This window comes from Arvicola amphibius, chromosome 3 (assembly GCF_903992535.2).
Source record: "Arvicola amphibius chromosome 3, mArvAmp1.2, whole genome shotgun sequence".
Classification (NCBI taxonomy): Eukaryota; Metazoa; Chordata; class Mammalia; order Rodentia; family Cricetidae; genus Arvicola; species Arvicola amphibius.
The window spans coordinates 131766153-131784798 of NC_052049.1; the positions used below are offsets into that span (position 1 = coordinate 131766153).

Here is an 18646-nt window from a genome sequence, read left to right on the forward strand (position 1 = left end):
AACACAAACTCATAACAAAATGCAGAGAGCTATCACCATGCTGCTGTAATAACACTTGGCTGCTGAAGTCTCTCAATACATTAAATATCTCCTTGGAGACCAAATTACTTTACATTTTCTTAAAAGACAATTTATTACAGCTTTGTTTTCTTCTCATTATCTCTTAAAAATATATCGGATGGAGAAAAGAATACAACTTCTAAATAACTTATACGAAATGGTCCTGATGTGAGTCAGCAGCCTTCAGTTTGTTTGCTGGCTATTACTTAACAGCACACAACCTGCTGCCAGGACATGCCCTCACTGCCACTCGACAGCCCCGGCTCACATGGATCAAAAACCACGGTATGCCATTATTACAGCACTCATAAAATTAACAGCCTCGGGCTGCTAGCGATTTAAATAATTGATAAGTTTTCAATTAAAAAGCCAACATTTTCAGGTCTACTACAAAAATCTATTTAAATTACTGATAAAAACGTATACTTATGTTGGCCGAAAGCCAGAAAACCCCTTCATCCAGTTGGGGGTGGGGTGTGACTCAGCATGCCTTCACTCTCTCTACCTGGGCTGTCCACTCCTCATTTTTGAGAGCTGTAGAAGAAAGTATTAAAGAAGAGAGGTGAAATGTCTCTACTTCCGCTTCCCCACATGGGTTTAAAGTGAATTCCACATTAAAGCCAAAGCTGTTGTAGTTTGTGCCTACAATAAAATGCAGTTCTCTGGTGGGATCTTCCCATGCCAAATCCTTTTGCAGAGTCTAGTTGAATTTTCTATTGTACCGGGTGGTTTTGTGTGTCAATTTGACACAAGCTAGAGTCATCAGAGGAAGGAGCCTCAGTTGAGGAAATGCCTCGATGAGATCCAGCTGTCAGGCATTTTCTCATGTAGTGATCAATGGGGGGAGGGCCAAATCTATGGTGGATGGTGCCTTCTCTGGGCCGTTGGTTCTGGGTTCTATAAGAAGGTGAGCTGAGCAAGCCATGGGAAGCAAGCCAGTAAGCACCACACCGCCATGGTCTCTGTTATCAGCTTCTGACTCCAGATTCTGCCCTGTTTGCATTCTTGTCCTGACTTCTTTCAGTGATGAGCAGTAACGCTGAAATATAAACCTAATAAACCCTTTCCTCCCCAACGTGCTTTTTGGTCATGGTGTTTTGTTGCAGCAATAGAAACCCTAACTAAGACACCTATTTATTTTTTGAGAAGAGGACTCACTGTGTATCTCTGGCTAGCCTAGAAGTCACTGTGTAGACCAGGTTGACAGCGAACTCACAGACATCTGCCTGCTTCTGCCTTCCAAGTGCTGGGATTAAAGGTGTGAGCTACCTACCATACCAAGCACACAAAGTTGAATGTATAAAATAAATACAGAGAAAACTATCCATTTCTTTTAGATTTTCCAATTTTATGGAGTACACGTTTTAAAGTATGACCTAATAATCCTTTGATATCTGTTGTTATGTCCCCATTTTCGTTTCTGATTTGGATATTCTTTCTCCTCATGTTTTCGTTAGTTTGGATAAGGGTTTGTTTATTTTGTGGACTTTCTCAAAGAACCACTATTTTTTTGATTCTTTATATTGTTATCTCTGTTTTTATTTTATTGATTCCAGGCCTCATTTTGATTATTTCCTACCCTCTACTCCTCTTGCGTGTGCTTACTTTTTTTCATTCCAGAACTTTCAGGTGTGCTGTTAAGTTGCTAGTATGGGATCTTTTCAATCTTTTATGTAAGCACTTAGTACGATGATCTCCATTAGGTCCCATCCCACAGAAGAGAAGGAAGGATTGTTGAAGCCAGAGGGGCTGCAAAACCCAGGACCACATGACCCACAGAATCAACTAATCAGGGCTCACTGGACAGCAATCACCAAGCCTGCATGGGTCTGCCCTAGATCCTCTGAATATGTTATGGTTATTAGCCTGGTGTTTTTTGTGTATCTCCTAACAGTGGGAAAGGGGGTATTTCTGACTCTTTCACCTGCTCTTGAGGCCCTTTTCCTCCTACTGGGTTGCCTTGCCCAGCTTTGATATCAGGGTTTGTGCCTAGCCTTATTGTATCTTGTTTTGTTTTGTTTATTTTACATCCCGATTGCAGTTTTCCCTCCCTCCTCTCTTCCCAGTCCTTCCCCTACCACCTCCCCTCTGCCTCACCCCATACTGTCCTGCATTTCTATTTGGAAAAGGGCAGGCCCTCCATGGATATCAATAGAACATAGCATATGAAGTTACAGTAAGATTAAGCACCTCCCCCTGTATGAAGGGTGGATAAGATGAGCCAGTATGAGGAATAGGCCAACAAGAGTCAAAGAAATCCCCTGCTCCCATTGTTAGGAATCCCACAAGAAGACCAAGTTACACAACTGTCACATATATGCAGTCAATCCCATGCAGACTACAGGTTGTCGGTTCAGTCTCTATGAGCTACTATAAGCCCAGGTTAGCTGATTCTGTGAGTTTTCATGTGATGTTCTTTTTTTTTTTTTTTTTTTTTTGGTTTTTCGAGACAGGGTTTCCCTGTAGTTTCTAGAGCCTGTCCTGGAGCTAGCTCTTGTAGACCAGGCTGGCCTCGAACTCAGAGATCCGCCTGCCTCTGCCTCCCGAGTGCTGGGATTAAAGGCGTGCGCCACCACCGCCCGGCCTCGTGTGATGTTCTTGACCCCTCTGGCTCCTACAATCCTTCCTCCCTCTCTTCAGCAGGAGTCCTGGAGCTCAGTCTAATGTTTGTCTGTGAGTCTCTCCAACTGTTTCCATCAGTTGCTGGGTGAGCCTCTCTGATGACAACTGGACTAAGCATCAATCTATGAGTATAGCAGAATATTATTAGGCATTGTTACATTGACTTATTTTTTTTTCTCCAGTCATGTTTGGTTTTAGCCTAGGCTTCTGGGAGGGCAATGTGGCTGTGACATCTGTCACCCCATTGATCACCAGGGCTGGTTCAGCTGACCTGGCTGGCTAGATGGGTGTCCCCTTCCTCCCTCACAGCTCTACCTGAGTCTCTCCAGAAGCTGCTTGCTCAGTTGAAAAAGATGACCTCCCCCAAAAGGAAGACTGGTCTAAACAAGCTCTCAAGGTCTTTATTGTGTCTCCTTGTGCCCCGTGAGGCTGATATCCCTGGGAGGCCTGCTCTTTTCTGAAGGGAACTGAAGGAGGAGTGGATTGAGGGGGAAGGGGAGGAGAGAGAACATGGAGTGCAGGGAGGGACATACTGAAAACAAAAGAGTCAAATAAAATAAAATTTAAATAAATAAACACCAATAAAAAAATTCCTATATCAGGCTGGTGACCCTGAGGAATATCTGTGAAACCTACTGTGACAATGCTGGTCCCCATAGTAATTTCCACCAGAAGGACTGAGGCAAACTAAGAGGGATAGTTGTTTTCAGACCAAAAAAACACCTCTCAAGAAATCTCAGGGACTACATGTCCTACAAGATTATGTGATCATGACTAATGTTTCTACAACAAAAATAATTAAATAATGTATTTGAAAAATAAGTGTAAGTTATAAGGAATGTATAGTCCAGACAGCATAAGTAAGATATTGTATGAATAAATCAATCAAGTTCTATAATGGCCTTGACATAGTTTCCAGTAGAATTTTTTAGGTGGTAGATCAAGAAGATACTGTGTGAAAGAATGAATGGCTGTGGGATTTGGAAAGGCTAAATGAAAATCTATACCTTCTTTCTAAAATTTATTTTTAGTTATGTGTATGTATGTATGTCTGTGTGTGGGTTTGTGCATGTGCATGTGGGTGCCCACAAAGACCAGAGGAAGTGTCAAATCCCCTAGAACTGCAGTTCCAGGCAGTTCCAAATGCTGGTCCTCAGCAAGAACAGTCCCTGCTCCTCACTACCAAGCCATCTCTCTCCAGGCTGGGGTCTGAACTTTCAATATAGCTTTAAGACCTTGGGCATGCCTTTCAAACATTTACAAAAAAAGAGATGAAGGGTTGGAAGGGTAGCTCGGCAATGGGGTGCATGCTTGGGAAATATGGGGCTCTGAATCAATCTCTAGCCCTCCCCCAACCCCCGCAACAAAACACACAAGAACCAGGGCTAATGTCTTACACAGAATGATTAAATTATTCTCCTTTTTAACGGCTGAGGAGATGGCCCCGTGAGGAAAGCGCTGTGTCAAAAGCATGAAGACTTCCCCAGAAGCCATGTGAAGCTAGGTGTGGTGGCAAATGTCTGTGACCCCAGGCTGCAACAGGATGACTGCAATACAGCAGATTCCACGGACACTCAAAGGCCAGCTAGCCTGGCACATGCAGTGGCTTGCCTCAAACTGGCAGAAGGTGAAGACTGACCTCCTCACCTTGTCCTCTGACCTCCACATACATGCCCTGGCATGCATACACCTGTACTCACACACAAGATGTTTACACATTCCTCCATTACCACCTTACCTACGTACCACCCCCGACACACACAGATACACAAGTAAGTCAAAAAAAAATCAACGAGAGAGAGAGAGACTTTCAAGCTCTGAGTTTACACACTGGGCACTCAGACATGGAAAGGATTAGCAGCATCACGAGGACCACACTCATTACTCTCTTTCACAAGGAGGCCCAATTGGCAAGGCCTTCGGAGAAGTCCACACTGCTTAGATGTGGGTATGCCGAATGCCTGTGAAAGTACACTGTTGTCAGTTCTCTGCCAAAGCCTTACGTTAGAAAACCAGAACCCGTCTGTGTGCATGCATTTCCTAAAAACAAAGGAGTCATGCTCTCGGGAGAGTTAGCCAATCCATCAACAGCAGTGCTGCCTTAGAAAAGACAATCCCACTCTGCCTTCCACGTACCGATGATCTCAGCTCTAAATTCTCAGTACACAAAGACTCCCACATAAGTTAATGGGAAGTCAATGGGAAATTGACTTTTCCTACTCTGGGCTGGTAGGAATGCAATGCTCTGTTAATCATGCCATCCTTCTTGTTCTCTTTCCTCCTACCCTAAATTAAAACTATTGGCGGAAACCCACACAGACAGTTTCCAGTTTTCATTACGATGAAACAGTATCCTGGTTGAAGTTGAAGGCCATCAAGAGCACACGTCCTGACTGTGGGCTCCAGTTCAAGTCTGAGGGAACCGCAAGTGTCTGGTCTGGCCCGTCATGTCCACAGTGCTGTCACCTTGCGTTTGCAGAGCGCTTTCCCATCTGTTACCCTATCTGACCGTTACAATTGCCCTGTGCAGCAGAAAGGATGTGTGTTATCACCCACCACTGACAGACGAGGCAACCGTGGTCCTGAAAGGCTAAGTGATCCGCCTCATCCACCTCAGGCCGGGCACCCAAAGCAGAGCTGTGCTCCTAGCAGTTCCTTCCCCAGACCAGAAAAGGTTTTCCAAATAGCATATAAAGTCAAGTAAAAGGAAACCAGGGAGGCAAGCTCAGACCAGGGCTCAGGGAAACTATATGTCTCTTGTTGTTTATAAATTTTTCTCAGTTGGTACTGAAGCTTTAGAACTGTACCCATTCTGTTACCTATTTTAGTCTCAGACAAATGTTAATGCAAATTTCCAGCAAAAGTCGAGATACCAGAGAAAAGTCCACCTAGTATAAATTCAGTCCTGCTGTTCATTCCAGGGTATAAGCAGGAGGGTAGGCAGTGCATAGAATAACCCGGAGTACATCTTTAGATCCCACGTCCATAAAAGCCTGCAGCTATATTATAGCTGAAGTCTGGAAGGGTGAAAGAGATCTCCAGTCAAAAGTAGATTTTGAAAAATTTTTTAGAGCCCAGGGGTTCATTTTTAATGAGCCGTTACTTTAAGTACTGCATAAAAAATACAGGAAATTGATAGTCCATTTAGTCTGCACCATACCTAATGCAAAAGTCATTAAGATGCATTATTCTTAATGTTCATGATATGATCAGTAAGTGTCTTTTGAAAATAATGTCCTTAACTTTCACATAAGGAAATCTTGAAAACCTTATCTATTACACAGGAAAATGCCATGGCAACTGTGATTTACTTACATATCTTCACTGTGCCCAAGAAACAGCATCCTCAATTACATTAACATGCTTTAAAAACAGTCCTTGTTTGCTAGGCTGATGAGATGGCTCAGCGGGCAAGACACTTGCCACCAGTCCTGACAACCTGAGCTGCAGCCCCAGAACTCACATGGTAGAAGGAAGGAGAGAACCAATTCCTGCAAGCTGACCTCTGGCGTGTATGTGTGTGTGCAGGGGTGCGCATGCGCGTGCACGCACACACAAATAAAATGTTTTTGCAAACACTACAATAGCCCTCGTATGCAGTGCACTTACGTATGACAGCATTGCCTTCATTTCTTCATCACTTCTCACTGTAATCCTATCACCATCTTCATCTTCATCTGTTCAAAAAATGAATAGGATGAAAGTAGTAAGACTTGCATTCTTTTTTAATATTTATCTTATCGTTTCATTGTGTGCATGTGCGGGAATATGTACACACGGGTTCAGGGCTCACGGAGGCCAGAAAAGGAGCTAGAGCACCTGCTCAAGGAAGAACTAAAATTTTCTTTTAAGAGGAAGGTAAAAAAATCAAAATACTTCTCTAGTTATTCTCGACGCATATCTAGGTCAAGTAAATTTGACTGGAGTAGGACAAGATTGGCTGTTGAAAGAAGAGGGGCCTCTCGCTCTACTTTGGTACTTTCTTATGTCTCATGTGGCGCCGTGTTCCCGTTCTCTATTCCTCCTCTCTCCCAGAAAACCCACCACATCACTGAACAGGAGAAATGTCTCCCACTTGCTAAACACTGCTGCAGGAAGGGGCCCTGACTTGGGCTTCACATGTTACAGTGCCTGAGAAGCACGCCACAGCCCTGCACTTCGGACAGCAGGGCTCTTCCTGCTTTACAGAGGCAAGCCTGGGCCTCGCACGAGGCTCACAGCAAAGGGGCTCCAACAGTGGGCTTCCATCTACCATCCTATCTGGCAAAGCTCTCTCTGAGAGTTTTGTTTGTCCCAGTCCTCTGACCTGCAAGAATCAAACGGTGATTCATGCTATTCTGAAATAATGTAATAGTCTCAAGACTCAGGGCTATTAAGACTTTATAAAACCTATAACCAGAATGTGCACATTTGAATAAATAGTAAAGAAGTCACATCTAGAAACAATGAGCTCATTTCAGTAATTCTCTTAGCTTGAAAAGCTGTTTTTAAGAACCTAAAAATAGACCTCTTGAGAAGATCAGATCTCAATTTTAACCTAAAATAGAATTGTTGACCTAATCACCACCAACATCTTTTCCCAGGCTGGACTAGAATAACTTTCTTGTTATTTCTAAATATTTTGATACCTCATCCTTCTAAAGAATAGGAACACATGGTGACCAAGATGGCCCAGTGAATACAGCACTTGCTTTCAAGCCTGACAGGCTGAGTTCGATCCCTAGGCTCCACATTGTTGAGGGAGGGATTCAGCTCCTGGAAGCTGGCCTCTGGCCTCTGCACATATGCTGCAGCATATGTGTTCCCACGGGCATCCAAGCACACACACTGAATGAATGGATGGATGAAAGAAAGAAGGAAATGTAATAACAAAATTTTAACAAGAGCAGGAGCATCTTGTTAAAATGCAGAAATTCTAAATACATAGTTCAAAGAAAAAATGCTCAACCTTTGGAGCAACGTACAGAGCCTGCTCTGCCCAGGTAACAGTCTAGAAGGGGCAGGCCCTCGGCAAAGATGCTCAAGATCTGAGTACTTGCTAAACAGTCAGCAGTATAGGTCTGCTTACTCATGGGCATATAACTGCAGATTTGATTAGATGGGCCCATTCCAAACCTGGCACATTGGGTGTCTCATCCTAAGAGAATAACTTTGCACAGCTCTGAAAGAACAGAGGGATTTGGTTCAGCACACAAGTCTCCCATCATCCACAGGCATAGACACTTGTCCAGAGGAAGACATTATAAAGATGTCTTCCTGTTTGGTGACAAGATCATGGGGGCCCTGGGAAGGGGTCTGTGCTTTTCCCAATTAGCCTATTACTAAGCAAAATACTAGTGGTTCCTTTTTGTTCTCAGTAGCCAACAGCAAACTGATAGCACCAGGGGAAGCAGCATTTCCCTGTTACCCTCAGTGACTTCAGCCAATGGTTCTCAAAGGGTCTTCTTTCCAAAGCCTCATGCTGCACAGTTCCCCAAGCCTACTGAATCAGTGTCTCCAAATCACTGTCCAAACAGCTAGAAGCTGTCCAGAACCCCTACTGAAAACTCCACAGAGTACCACAATAGTATGCAAAAGACACATTCCCACATGCATCCCTGCATATCTGAGAAATTTCTACACATAAAAAGCTATTTTTTTCTGTGTTTGGTTTTCAATACAGACTTTCTAAGGACACACTGGAGAGAAACACTATCTAGCAGGCGTTTCTTCATGGGTCTTAGAAACTAACACACTGAAGGCTAAGTTGGAAGTTTCCTTTGAAATTCAGAAGACAAGGAAGAAGAGAAAACATAGTATAAAAGCATGGAAGACTATGTACCAACACCACAAAGGCACGCCATAGTTTTAAAGTCAGGTCAAAGAAGGCTGGGAATATAGCTCTGTTGGTAAAGTGCTTACCAAGCAAATATAATCTGTGCTAGGGACAAGGAGACAGGAGGTTACCTGGGTCTCACTGGCGGGCCAGTCTAGCCAAGCTCCAGATTTAGTAAGAGAACTTGCCTTAAAGAATACAATGGAAGCTGGGCGATGGTGGCTCACGCCTTTAATCCCAGCACTGGGGAGGCAGAGGCAGGTGGATCTCTGTGAGTTCAAGGCCAGTCTGGTCTACAAGAGCTAGTTTCCAAGACAGGCTCCAAAGCTACAGAGAAATCCTGTCTCAGAAAAAGACAATGGAGACTAAAAAAGACATATGAATTTAACCTGTGACCACCACAGACATGCTCACACATATACATGTGTACCTTCACACACACATGAATGCACACACATAATCAGCCAATCTGGGTCAAATTCTGTCCAGCATAAAGGAGCTTTTAGCCAATCTCATTCCTACATCAGAGTTAGTTATGCAGATACAACTCACATTCAAATTTCAACAGACACACACACATACACACACAGGACCACAGGAAGGTATTCCTTGACTAGAACAGGAAAGCACTGAGTTTAGTAAAACAGTAAAAAGCCTTTTATGACTTCTGATGAGAGACCATAAATTCCGTAAGTACCATTTACATAATTATCTCTCTAAATTAAGACAAGGAGGTATTGAAGGAGAGAGGAAGTGGGGGGGGTGTGAAGTGGGAGATGGAATGAGGTGGGGAATTTCTAAACTCTCAAACCCAGACGGAAGTACTTAAGACTACTTAAGGTATTCTGGAACTGTGGTTTCTATGTAAGCTTGAGAATTTTTGCCAGGGAGGTCAGCTGGCAGATCAGTGCCTCACAGAGACGCCATGCACAGCAGACAGGCCCCACCGCCACGGCGCTGTAGGAGACAAAGGGTGAAAGAGGAGAGTGCTGCCCACAGCACGCGTCTGACTCCAAGGGAAGAGCTCAGGCAAGTTGAAAGGAGCATTCCAATTAAGCCTGGTGATAAATCAGGCTTATGTGGCATAGTGAATAATAGCTCGTATGGCCTAACTGGATGGATGTCTTGGTTTCTCAGGGGACTGCTTTACCCTCTAATTTCCATGCTTAGCTGCTTTAATGAAGACGCTGTTCTTATCAAAGTGGAAGTTGGGTTGGAAAAATAACCACACTCATGAGAATGCAGGTGATGCTGGCCAGAAAGTGAAACAGAACCTGCCCCTGACCCCATGATGCCAGGCTCAGGAACAAACCACTCACCCCAGCATTTTAAGAGAGGAAGCAGTTAAGGGATAGGCCTGGGAAGCAAATGAGAGAGGAAAGCAGAGCGCTACCAAGCAGCTTAGTAGACAGTTACCTGAAACACCTTTTACCCCAAAAGTTAGACCTACTCAGGCAGCTCCAACAAACAGCCTGGCTATTTGCCTTTTAAACTATATTGTCTATATTAAAACTACACTCACTGGAGTCATGAATCCTAAGAACTTAACTAAAAGGGAACCAAGAGTTCGAAAGGTACAGACGGTTGGTACAGAGCTCCAGAAGGAAGTGGCGCTGAGCAGCAAGAAGAAAAATATAACCTGAGCTCTTTTCTGTCTTATACATGAAGGTTCTTTGCCATCTGACCAAAGGAACATTACAGGATATAACCGGGGAGAGGGGGCGCTCAGAGATCTGACACACTGGTTCGCAATGACAATCCCAGACTCCTCTAGTTGCCTGGAGCATAGTAATATGATTTTCCAGCACATTAGGGAAGCAAAAGGAGAACCGGAAAGTCTATGTACTGGCTGGATTTTGTTAATGTCACTTAAAATGGAGGCAAAAATCCTAGCACGATACCAAATAGAGTACGGCAGATGGCAAACAAATATTATGAAGCAATCTTTACAAAATCTGCAGTGTGTCACAAATATACAAAATGGCAGAGTCTGGGAAAAGAGAATCATAACAGGCCATATGTTGTTCACGATTTTTATCCGAAGCAACATGCAATCTGAAAGACAAACTTAGAGGAGCCATAGGAAGGCCCCAGAAGAGAGCAGTACCTCAGGTAGGGGTGGTCAGAATGGCCCACTGGACAAACAGCAGAAACTGGAGAATTTATAGAACTGCAATGAAAGAAAGTGAAAGCAATGTATTATGTGTCATTTGTCACACTCCTTCTGTACCAGGTAGGAGTCAGATACAACTACAGTAATGGCAGGAAAGAAATGGAAACATGGTTGTAAATATTAGAAAAACATCAGTTGGAAATTACCAGAAAAGATGCCAAGTTCAGAGCAGTTCTCAGGGATAGTATCCACTGACCTAGGGAGGATAACAGGCCACGGCTTCTGTGGTCACACCTTCATATCCATGAGCTATCACTGAGCTCCTGGCCTCCCCTAATGTTCCATGGCTTCCCTGTTTCTTGGCTTCCTTCTCCTTCTTGCAGAAGAAAGCGCCTACTATGTGGCAGGTATGATACTCAGGCATGGAGACGGTGACGTGGAAACGGGTAGGTCATGTACAAGCAGATGGTATTTGGGAAAGAACACTATGGGCAGAAAGAACAGCTAGCACAAGGGAAGAATTCCTGGCATGTTCCAGGGACAAAGCAAATGAGACTGGCAAGAACAGAATGCAAAGAGGAGGAAAAAAGAGTCCAGAGAAGCGATGGTGTGGCTGGGTCAGGGCCAGTGTGTGACATGGGGACCTGAGCATTCGAAGGAGTTGCCTTTCGCTGCTGAGTAAGATGAAAGCCAAGGGAGCTTTCTGATGCTTAAGAGCTCGTCTTCTAGGAGGGTCACCCTGGCTGCTGGGTGGACAAGAGGAAGGCTGGGACAGGGGCCAAGAAGGCTACTGTCCTACTCCAGATGAGAGTGATGATGGCCTAACCAGCTACAGATGTTCTGAGTTTTGCACCCCACTTTAAGAGTTAAGAGTTTCATTGTGCAGCCCAAGCTGGCTCAACTCATGGCTTATGCAATCCTTTGACCTCAGCCCGTTGAACTGCTGGGACATAGTGTGTACCACTAAGCCTAGTCAAGTTGAGGTTTTGAGAACAGACCACATGCTGGCTCTATGTGAAGACAAGTTCAATGGGTTTGCAAATATAGGGGACAAACAAACTTGCTCCAGGTATTTTATTTATTCAAGCACCCATGCATTCCAGAAAACCATCTCAAGTCTATCATGTGCCTGGTGCTGCAGGATTTCCAGGGACTCAAATGCAAGCAGCCACTGATCTCGAGGAACAACTGGTCCACTGCTTGCTTAAAGAACTTCTTTATACTCATGCAAATTAACAGTATTTTTTATATATATAAAAAATACAAATATATAAATATATACATATGACTAAAAAGAGTCTAGATTTTTTAAAGCCAAAATTCTAAAAATTAAAGCCCTCTTCAAATTTCTTCAAATTTGCATAATTAACTTTTATGTGTCCAGTATTTTTTAGACTCAATGTACATTCACTGTAAATTATAATCTGCCCACTAATCTATCTAGTTTGTTTATAAATAATGACCTTTTTCTATATACAACAATTTAAGAAAATGAAACTTCATTTCTTCCGACTATCTTTAGACTTGAACTTTTCCATGATATAAAAAGTGGCTGCCACCCAACCATTCCCACTCGACTGTCTGTGCTGCTGCTTAGACATAAGGCACATCCCACACATACCACTCCAATACTCAACTACAGTTGAGGGAGGGAGGGAGGGAGGGAGAAAGGGAAGAAAGGAAGAAAGGAGGAAGGGAGAGAGAGGAGGAAGAAGGGAGAGAGAGAGGGAAGAAGGGAGGGGAGGGGAGGATGTAAGGAAGGAAGGAAGGAAGGAAAGGAGGGAGGAAGGGAGGGAAGGATGGAATAGAAAACCTTCAGAGGTAGGAGGGTGCAGAGATGACTCAGTGGTTAAGTGCTACTCATTCAGGGACCCATATTTAGTTCCCAGCACCTACAACAGGCTTCCGGCCTCAAAGGCATAAACACATAAATAAAAATTTTCAAAAATTAAAAATAAACAGTTGGGTCTGAAGAAAGGCACAAACATTCATCTTCTAACCATGTTTTCTGAGTCTAATTCTGATCCAGAGTTTGACGAGGATGAAGACACAGGATGGCTGCAGGCCTGAAGCTAGTATCATGGAGAAGTGAGAACACATGTGTCTGGGTGAACTTCAAGCTCATCCTTCAAGCTGCCCATGAGACTTCCCCATCCTACAACACCACCACCAGTCTAATAGCCACGGGTCTCAGAAAAACACAGAGAACGATGTGCACGTAATAGACACGCACATGAAATGCATCTGCAGGCCTGGCTGATGTTCATCACCTGGTGTGTTGGAGTGCTCATTAATCTGCTAATGAAACTGAGAGACTCAGCAGGGACTCTGGGCCTTCATAAGTGCCAGGCTCCCACAGCATCCGTTAGGCCCACACATGCAACATACAGGAATTTTTATGGTTATGGAATTTAGTCTCATCTCAGAAATGCTCTCACATCTGGGAAAAGACAAAGTATTCAATAACTGGCATGGAGTCAACTATCTATTTGCATGAAAAATAAAACTGGACTCCATCTGACTACTGTCACCAAAATATACTGAAAATAGTACAATAGTAAAAATAAAATCTTTCCAATCTTGGTAATAAAAAAACTCATGCTTTTCATTAAAAAATGATACACACAAATAACATGTATGTGCAAAACCCCATTAAGTAGAAAGAAAAAGCAATAAAAATAAATGTTTTCAGCACCCTGGAATGTGGAAGACCTTTTTAAGCATAAGAAATCCAGAAGTAACAAGGAAAAATATGGTAAGCTTGCCCACATAAAACTTTAACCTTCTCTATAGAAAAAACAGAGAGAATAAAAAGCACAAAACATGCTGAAAAGAAAAACAGTACCTGTAAAGACAGACAGACAACCACAGCACTCAGCAGACAGACAACCACAGCACTCGGGAGGCAGAGGCGGGCAGATCTCTGTGAGCTCAAGGCCAGCCTGGTCTACAAGAGGTAGTTCCAGGACAGCTAGGGCTCTTACACAGAGAAACCCTGTCTTGAAAAACCAACCCCCACACACAAAAAAAGAACAAAAACAAAAAAAGAGAACCAATATTTTCCTTTAGAAAGCTTTCAAATCAAACAGAAAAAAGCAACCTAAAAGAAGCATGGGCAAAGGTGACAAAATACAGTTTATAGACATTAAATACACATAAAAAATACTATATCATTATAAAGAAATATAAAGAGAAAGGCAATAACGTTTCTACCCATCAAATTACTTTGAGTAGAAACCCACTAGTACCTAGGGATTGGTGAGGGTGGAGAAAGGGCTTTCTAGAATGGTGGTAGGATGTGAATGAGTTCCTTTTGGGAAAGCACACACGGTCACAGAGGTTCGGAGCAGAGGGCTTCCTGTATCACAACGATTCCAAATGCCTAGGAATCTATCCTACGCACCAACGTACTCAATATGGGAAGATCTAAGCCACTACTGTGGATTTCCACATTTTCTCTGGTTCTAAAAAGCTGGTTAAAAACTTGGATGTTCATCCAGTAGACTAAATAAGTCACAACCGAAGACTGAAGTTGGCGTATGCACACCAATGCTGGAAAGAAGTCTAATGCATGCTAGCAAGTGAGGGCAGGGAAGAGAGCGGTAGCATAGTATGTAAGGGAACTCAAGCAGCACTAATAATAAATGAGAAAATGAGGACTTCTGCTTTGTTTCTAAGCTACTTAAAATTTATAACAAATATACCATTATATAAAAACAAACAACCCACTAGGCATTAATAAGTACTTTTGGGTTAGCACATTGGCTCGGTGGGTTAAGGCACTTGTCACTGAGCCTGAGAGCCTGACTTAGACCCCTGACACACATGGTGGAAGGAAAGCACTGATTCCTGCAAGCTGTCCTCCTACTTCCCTCCACACATGTGATATGGCCTACGTATGTATGTGTGCATGTGTATGTGCAAGCACAAGTGTACACATGCACACACATACGCTAAATATATGCGAGAAAAGTAAATTAACTAAATAATGCTCTTTGTGTTCCAGTTATGAGGGAAAAGAACCTACAAGGGTATTAAGAAAAAAAGAGGCTTAGAATCGCCAGCCCCACTGGCGAATGGGACCCACAGGAGCATCCCTCCTATTCCATGAAGCCTTAACTCCTTTGGAAACGACAGGCCAGGGAGCAAACCAAGAAAACACAATAACTGTAGAACCTCTGCCCCTCAGGACAGTACAAGTAGGAATTTGAATTGGAGCCCAACTTGTCCACCATAACCAAATATATCTAGGTCCAGGAGATAGCACAGATAATCCCAAAGTACAGGACAGTATCTATTTAGCTGTAGCTCATGAGCATTTCACAATTTCCATTTGAATATAGACAGACAGGACACTGGTTCTGCTCAAGAAGCACGGCCCCCAGAGCTCTAGAGTTAGTGCAAAGAAGTGGAAAAGACGTGACTGACACGAGGGAGGGAAAGGCAGCCGGAGGCTGCTGCTCCGTCCACTCTGAGAGCAGTGCACGAGACAAGCCCCGCAGAGCTGGCAACCTGTCACATCAGCAACAGTTCCCCTTCTCTCAACCCTTTCTCCCTACCTTTATGAAAACTGGTAGCTTTGAGCTCTACGCTGTCTCTTGCTGCTTCGTAATTATCACACCACTTCTCCAGTATGAGGAGCCAGTTAGGGTTGGGTACACTCTGCAGTGTTAAATAGTCCCTTCACAATGTTTTATTTATTTGAGGGTTACTCATCCACCATCCACCAAAATGCCTCAGCCTTCCAAGAAGATTCACCTACAAAACCAAACCATAACTATTTCTTGCATATTGGTTCTACTTAATGGTTCATATTTTTGGGTCACACAATCAAGCTACTCAAAAACAATCATGAGAAAGCCAGCCTAGGGTGATGATAATCCAGTCCAAAACAACGAAAGGCCGTCATCATTTTTCTCTGCGTGTTTATATCGATTTTTGTCTGTTTTCTACCTTATAGCTGGTCCAGAGTTGGATGTTGGGGCAAATGCCCACAGTCCTAGCACTTGGCAGGAAGAGGAAGTGGGGAAAGAAGTAGGAGGAGAGATAAGAGGGAGAGAACCTTGACATAACCCATAGATGAGCAAAGCTGACCAGCAAACAGCCAGATACAGAATCGCTATCCTTACTGGAAAACACAGAAGAACATGACATTAAAGGATGAAAACCTCAGCTGAGCAGTGGTGGTGCACACCTTTAATCCCAGCACTTGTGCGGCAGAGGCAGGAGGATCTCTGTGAGTTCAAGGCCAGCCTAATTTACAATGTGAGTTCCAGGAAAGCCAGAACTGTTACAGAGAAATCCTGTCTCAAAAATCAAACAAAACAAACAACAAAAAGAAAAAAATGGAAACCTCAAAGTCTGAACACTTTTTTCTATCTATGCTTCAGAGAATTTTCCAAGTGCTTACAACAACTGTGTGTGTTTGAGTCTAGGCTCCGTGACTTCCTAGCAGTCACTTCACATCTGTGAGTTCCAGTTTCTTCACAGGTCAAATTTTCCTACTGTGCAGAGTCACTATGAAGATTATTAAGCCCCAGCAACAATCTACAGAAAGAATCTAGTACACTGGATGGCTCACAGAAAACCATCAGTATATTAGTTAGAACAATTAGCACTGTTATTATAAATGCTAAACCTGGATGCTAGTGGAGCAGGCTCGGGCCCAGGACTGGAGAGTACAAAGTTAGGCCTATGTGTGCAAGCCTCATGGCCTGAGTTTAATCCCCGAACAACTGTGGAAGGAGAGAATTGACTCCTGAAGGTTGTCCTCTGACCTGCACAGGTGCCTGAGTCGGGGGGGACACATGTAAGTATACACATACATGCATATACATACAGAGAGATTAAAATAGAGTGAAAATAAACTCCTTGCCGTGTTTATGGAAAGTCAGCGAGAATATACTTCAACTGTGGTGACTCTTGGCAGTCCAGCACAGCAGTTGAGAAAATATGTTCTAGAATGCGCTCACACGTATCTGAGCAAATTGTTCAGTTCTTGGAGATGCCCTTGCTTGGGCTGAAACAGGAACAACAGTCCTTCATCATATCTCATGGAAATCTTGTGAAGACCAAAGGAAATGAGCTAACTATCTGGCAGCAGTATGAACACCAATGCTCGCTCGTGGACTATTCCTGGCCCCTGGCCCCCTTTAGCTACTGAAAAAAGTCTAAATAGAGGTCTGTGTGTGTGTGTGTCTGTGTGTGTGTCTGTATGTGTGTGTCTGTGTGAATGTATACACAATACATATATATTCCTCAATAGTATAAAGAGCCTAGCACCATTAATAAAACAGTAATTAATTGTCCTACTCACTATATTTTTTAAAAGCAAGTTCTGGTTACTGAACACTATTCCAGCGATAGGGACATCCATAAAGTGAAACATGTACTTATTCATCTCTAGTCCCTCTGGGTCCATGTCCATTTTCCGGGGAGAAAGCACTACATTGAGCCCTCTGCAGCTCCTGTCCCAAGTAAACATTTAAGGTGGGTAAGGAGGGCTAGAATTTTGGTGAAATGGGATTGTATCATGCACATCATTTGTCCATTCAACCACCAATCCCAGTCTCCTTCCATATCAGCACATACAGTCTGACCGTGTTCTTTCCAGGTACCGCTGTGTGCTTCAGAACATGGACACATTATCACTTCCTGGTCCACTCTACAGAGGCATTTTGCTTATGTTTAGTCTTATACTATCAAAAATAGTCCTACCATGTACATCTTGTTTCAGCAAGGGCATTCAGTGTTTCTGCTGGACAGCTTCCAAGAGAGCTCTGTTGAGTAAAAAGTGCTACATAGTTCACCTGTTACTAAGTGTGGTTGAACTGTCCTCTAACAAGGACATTACTTACTGTACACGCTACCTGTGATCATCTTTAAAACAGGAACAAAAGCATACCGTCATGGGGGGGGGGGGAAGCTACAATCATTTCCATGTTGGAAAGTGGCACACATTTTTGCGTGCATACATGTGTATGATGTGTATATGTGTGTATGAGTATATATGGGCATGTTCCTATGTGTAAGAGTGGATAACCACAGCACATGTATGGAAGGCAGACCCCAGCCTTAACTATTGGTCTTCGGCGTCTATCTTGGTTAACTTTTTTGTTATTTGCTGACTCCATCAGGCTCGCTGGCCCCACAGCCTTCAGATCTGCTGTCTCTATCTGGGGTTACAAATGTGTGCTATTCTGCTCAGCGTTTGCACGGATTCTGGGGATTTGAACTCAGGTTCTCACAATGGCGAAAGTGTTTTATCCACTGAGCAATCTCTTCAGCCCATGGCCCCATTTTCAAAAAAGGGAAAGACCACAGTTCCAACCCCTGACTTTACCCTTCTCAGCACCTGAGGCCCTGCACAACTTCAAAACTAGCAGCAGGCCTTCCTTTGCAAAGACTGTATCAAAACCAGTTTCCTGGCACATCCCAGCCCTGTCCATAAAAGCCAATTCAATGGAAAGCAGAGGATTCAGGACAGAGGTGACCCTGTCATCATCAACAGGAAGGCCAAAGCCCATTGAAACAGAATCATTCCACACACGCCCACAAGAGCTTTACTCGGCTGCTATGTCCTAAAGCACTGAAGAATTAAAACCTCTTCATCAACGATCACTGGTCTACAGGTAGTTTACACGTTTCATTTTGCCCTGCACTATAATAACACGGAGAAGAGCATATAAAGGTCATGTTGGTAATTAAAGCTATATTGTAGAGATATGCACACCCAAGATATGATTAAATAAGAAAATATTACTTGGTTCAGTATCATCATTAAACTTGCATTAATTTATAAATATTTAAATGTACCATATGATGATCATAAATAATCTGTTTTTGTCAGTTTTGAAAGTAATGCAACCCATAAAGCATGTGAAATATTACTGCAGAAAGAGAATGAGGAGCGTATAGAGCCAGACTCACATTCAAACGCTGTCGTCGTTGCTTCAGGCAGGACCTGGCCTATCACATCCTAAACAAAGGAAGAATAAAGAAGCACAATTAGTCATCTTCTTTATTGCCAACATGTG

At 43.3% G+C, this 18646-nt stretch overlaps 1 protein-coding gene across 7 annotated transcripts in view; it reads right to left on the reverse strand.

Annotated features, from left to right (window-relative positions):
- The window catches only part of Map2k5 (mitogen-activated protein kinase kinase 5), a 229043-nt gene that overhangs the window by 204137 nt on the left and 6260 nt on the right, over positions 1-18646 (reverse strand). For all 7 annotated transcript variants that reach the window (XM_038321200.1, XM_038321199.1, XM_038321198.1 and 4 more), the window contains exons 2-3: positions 18540-18588; positions 6292-6359 (exon numbers count right to left, since the gene is read on the reverse strand). In XM_038321200.1, the coding sequence (XP_038177128.1) occupies positions 6292-6359; positions 18540-18588 (117 nt within the window). The remainder of the gene's footprint in view (positions 1-6291; positions 6360-18539; positions 18589-18646) is intronic.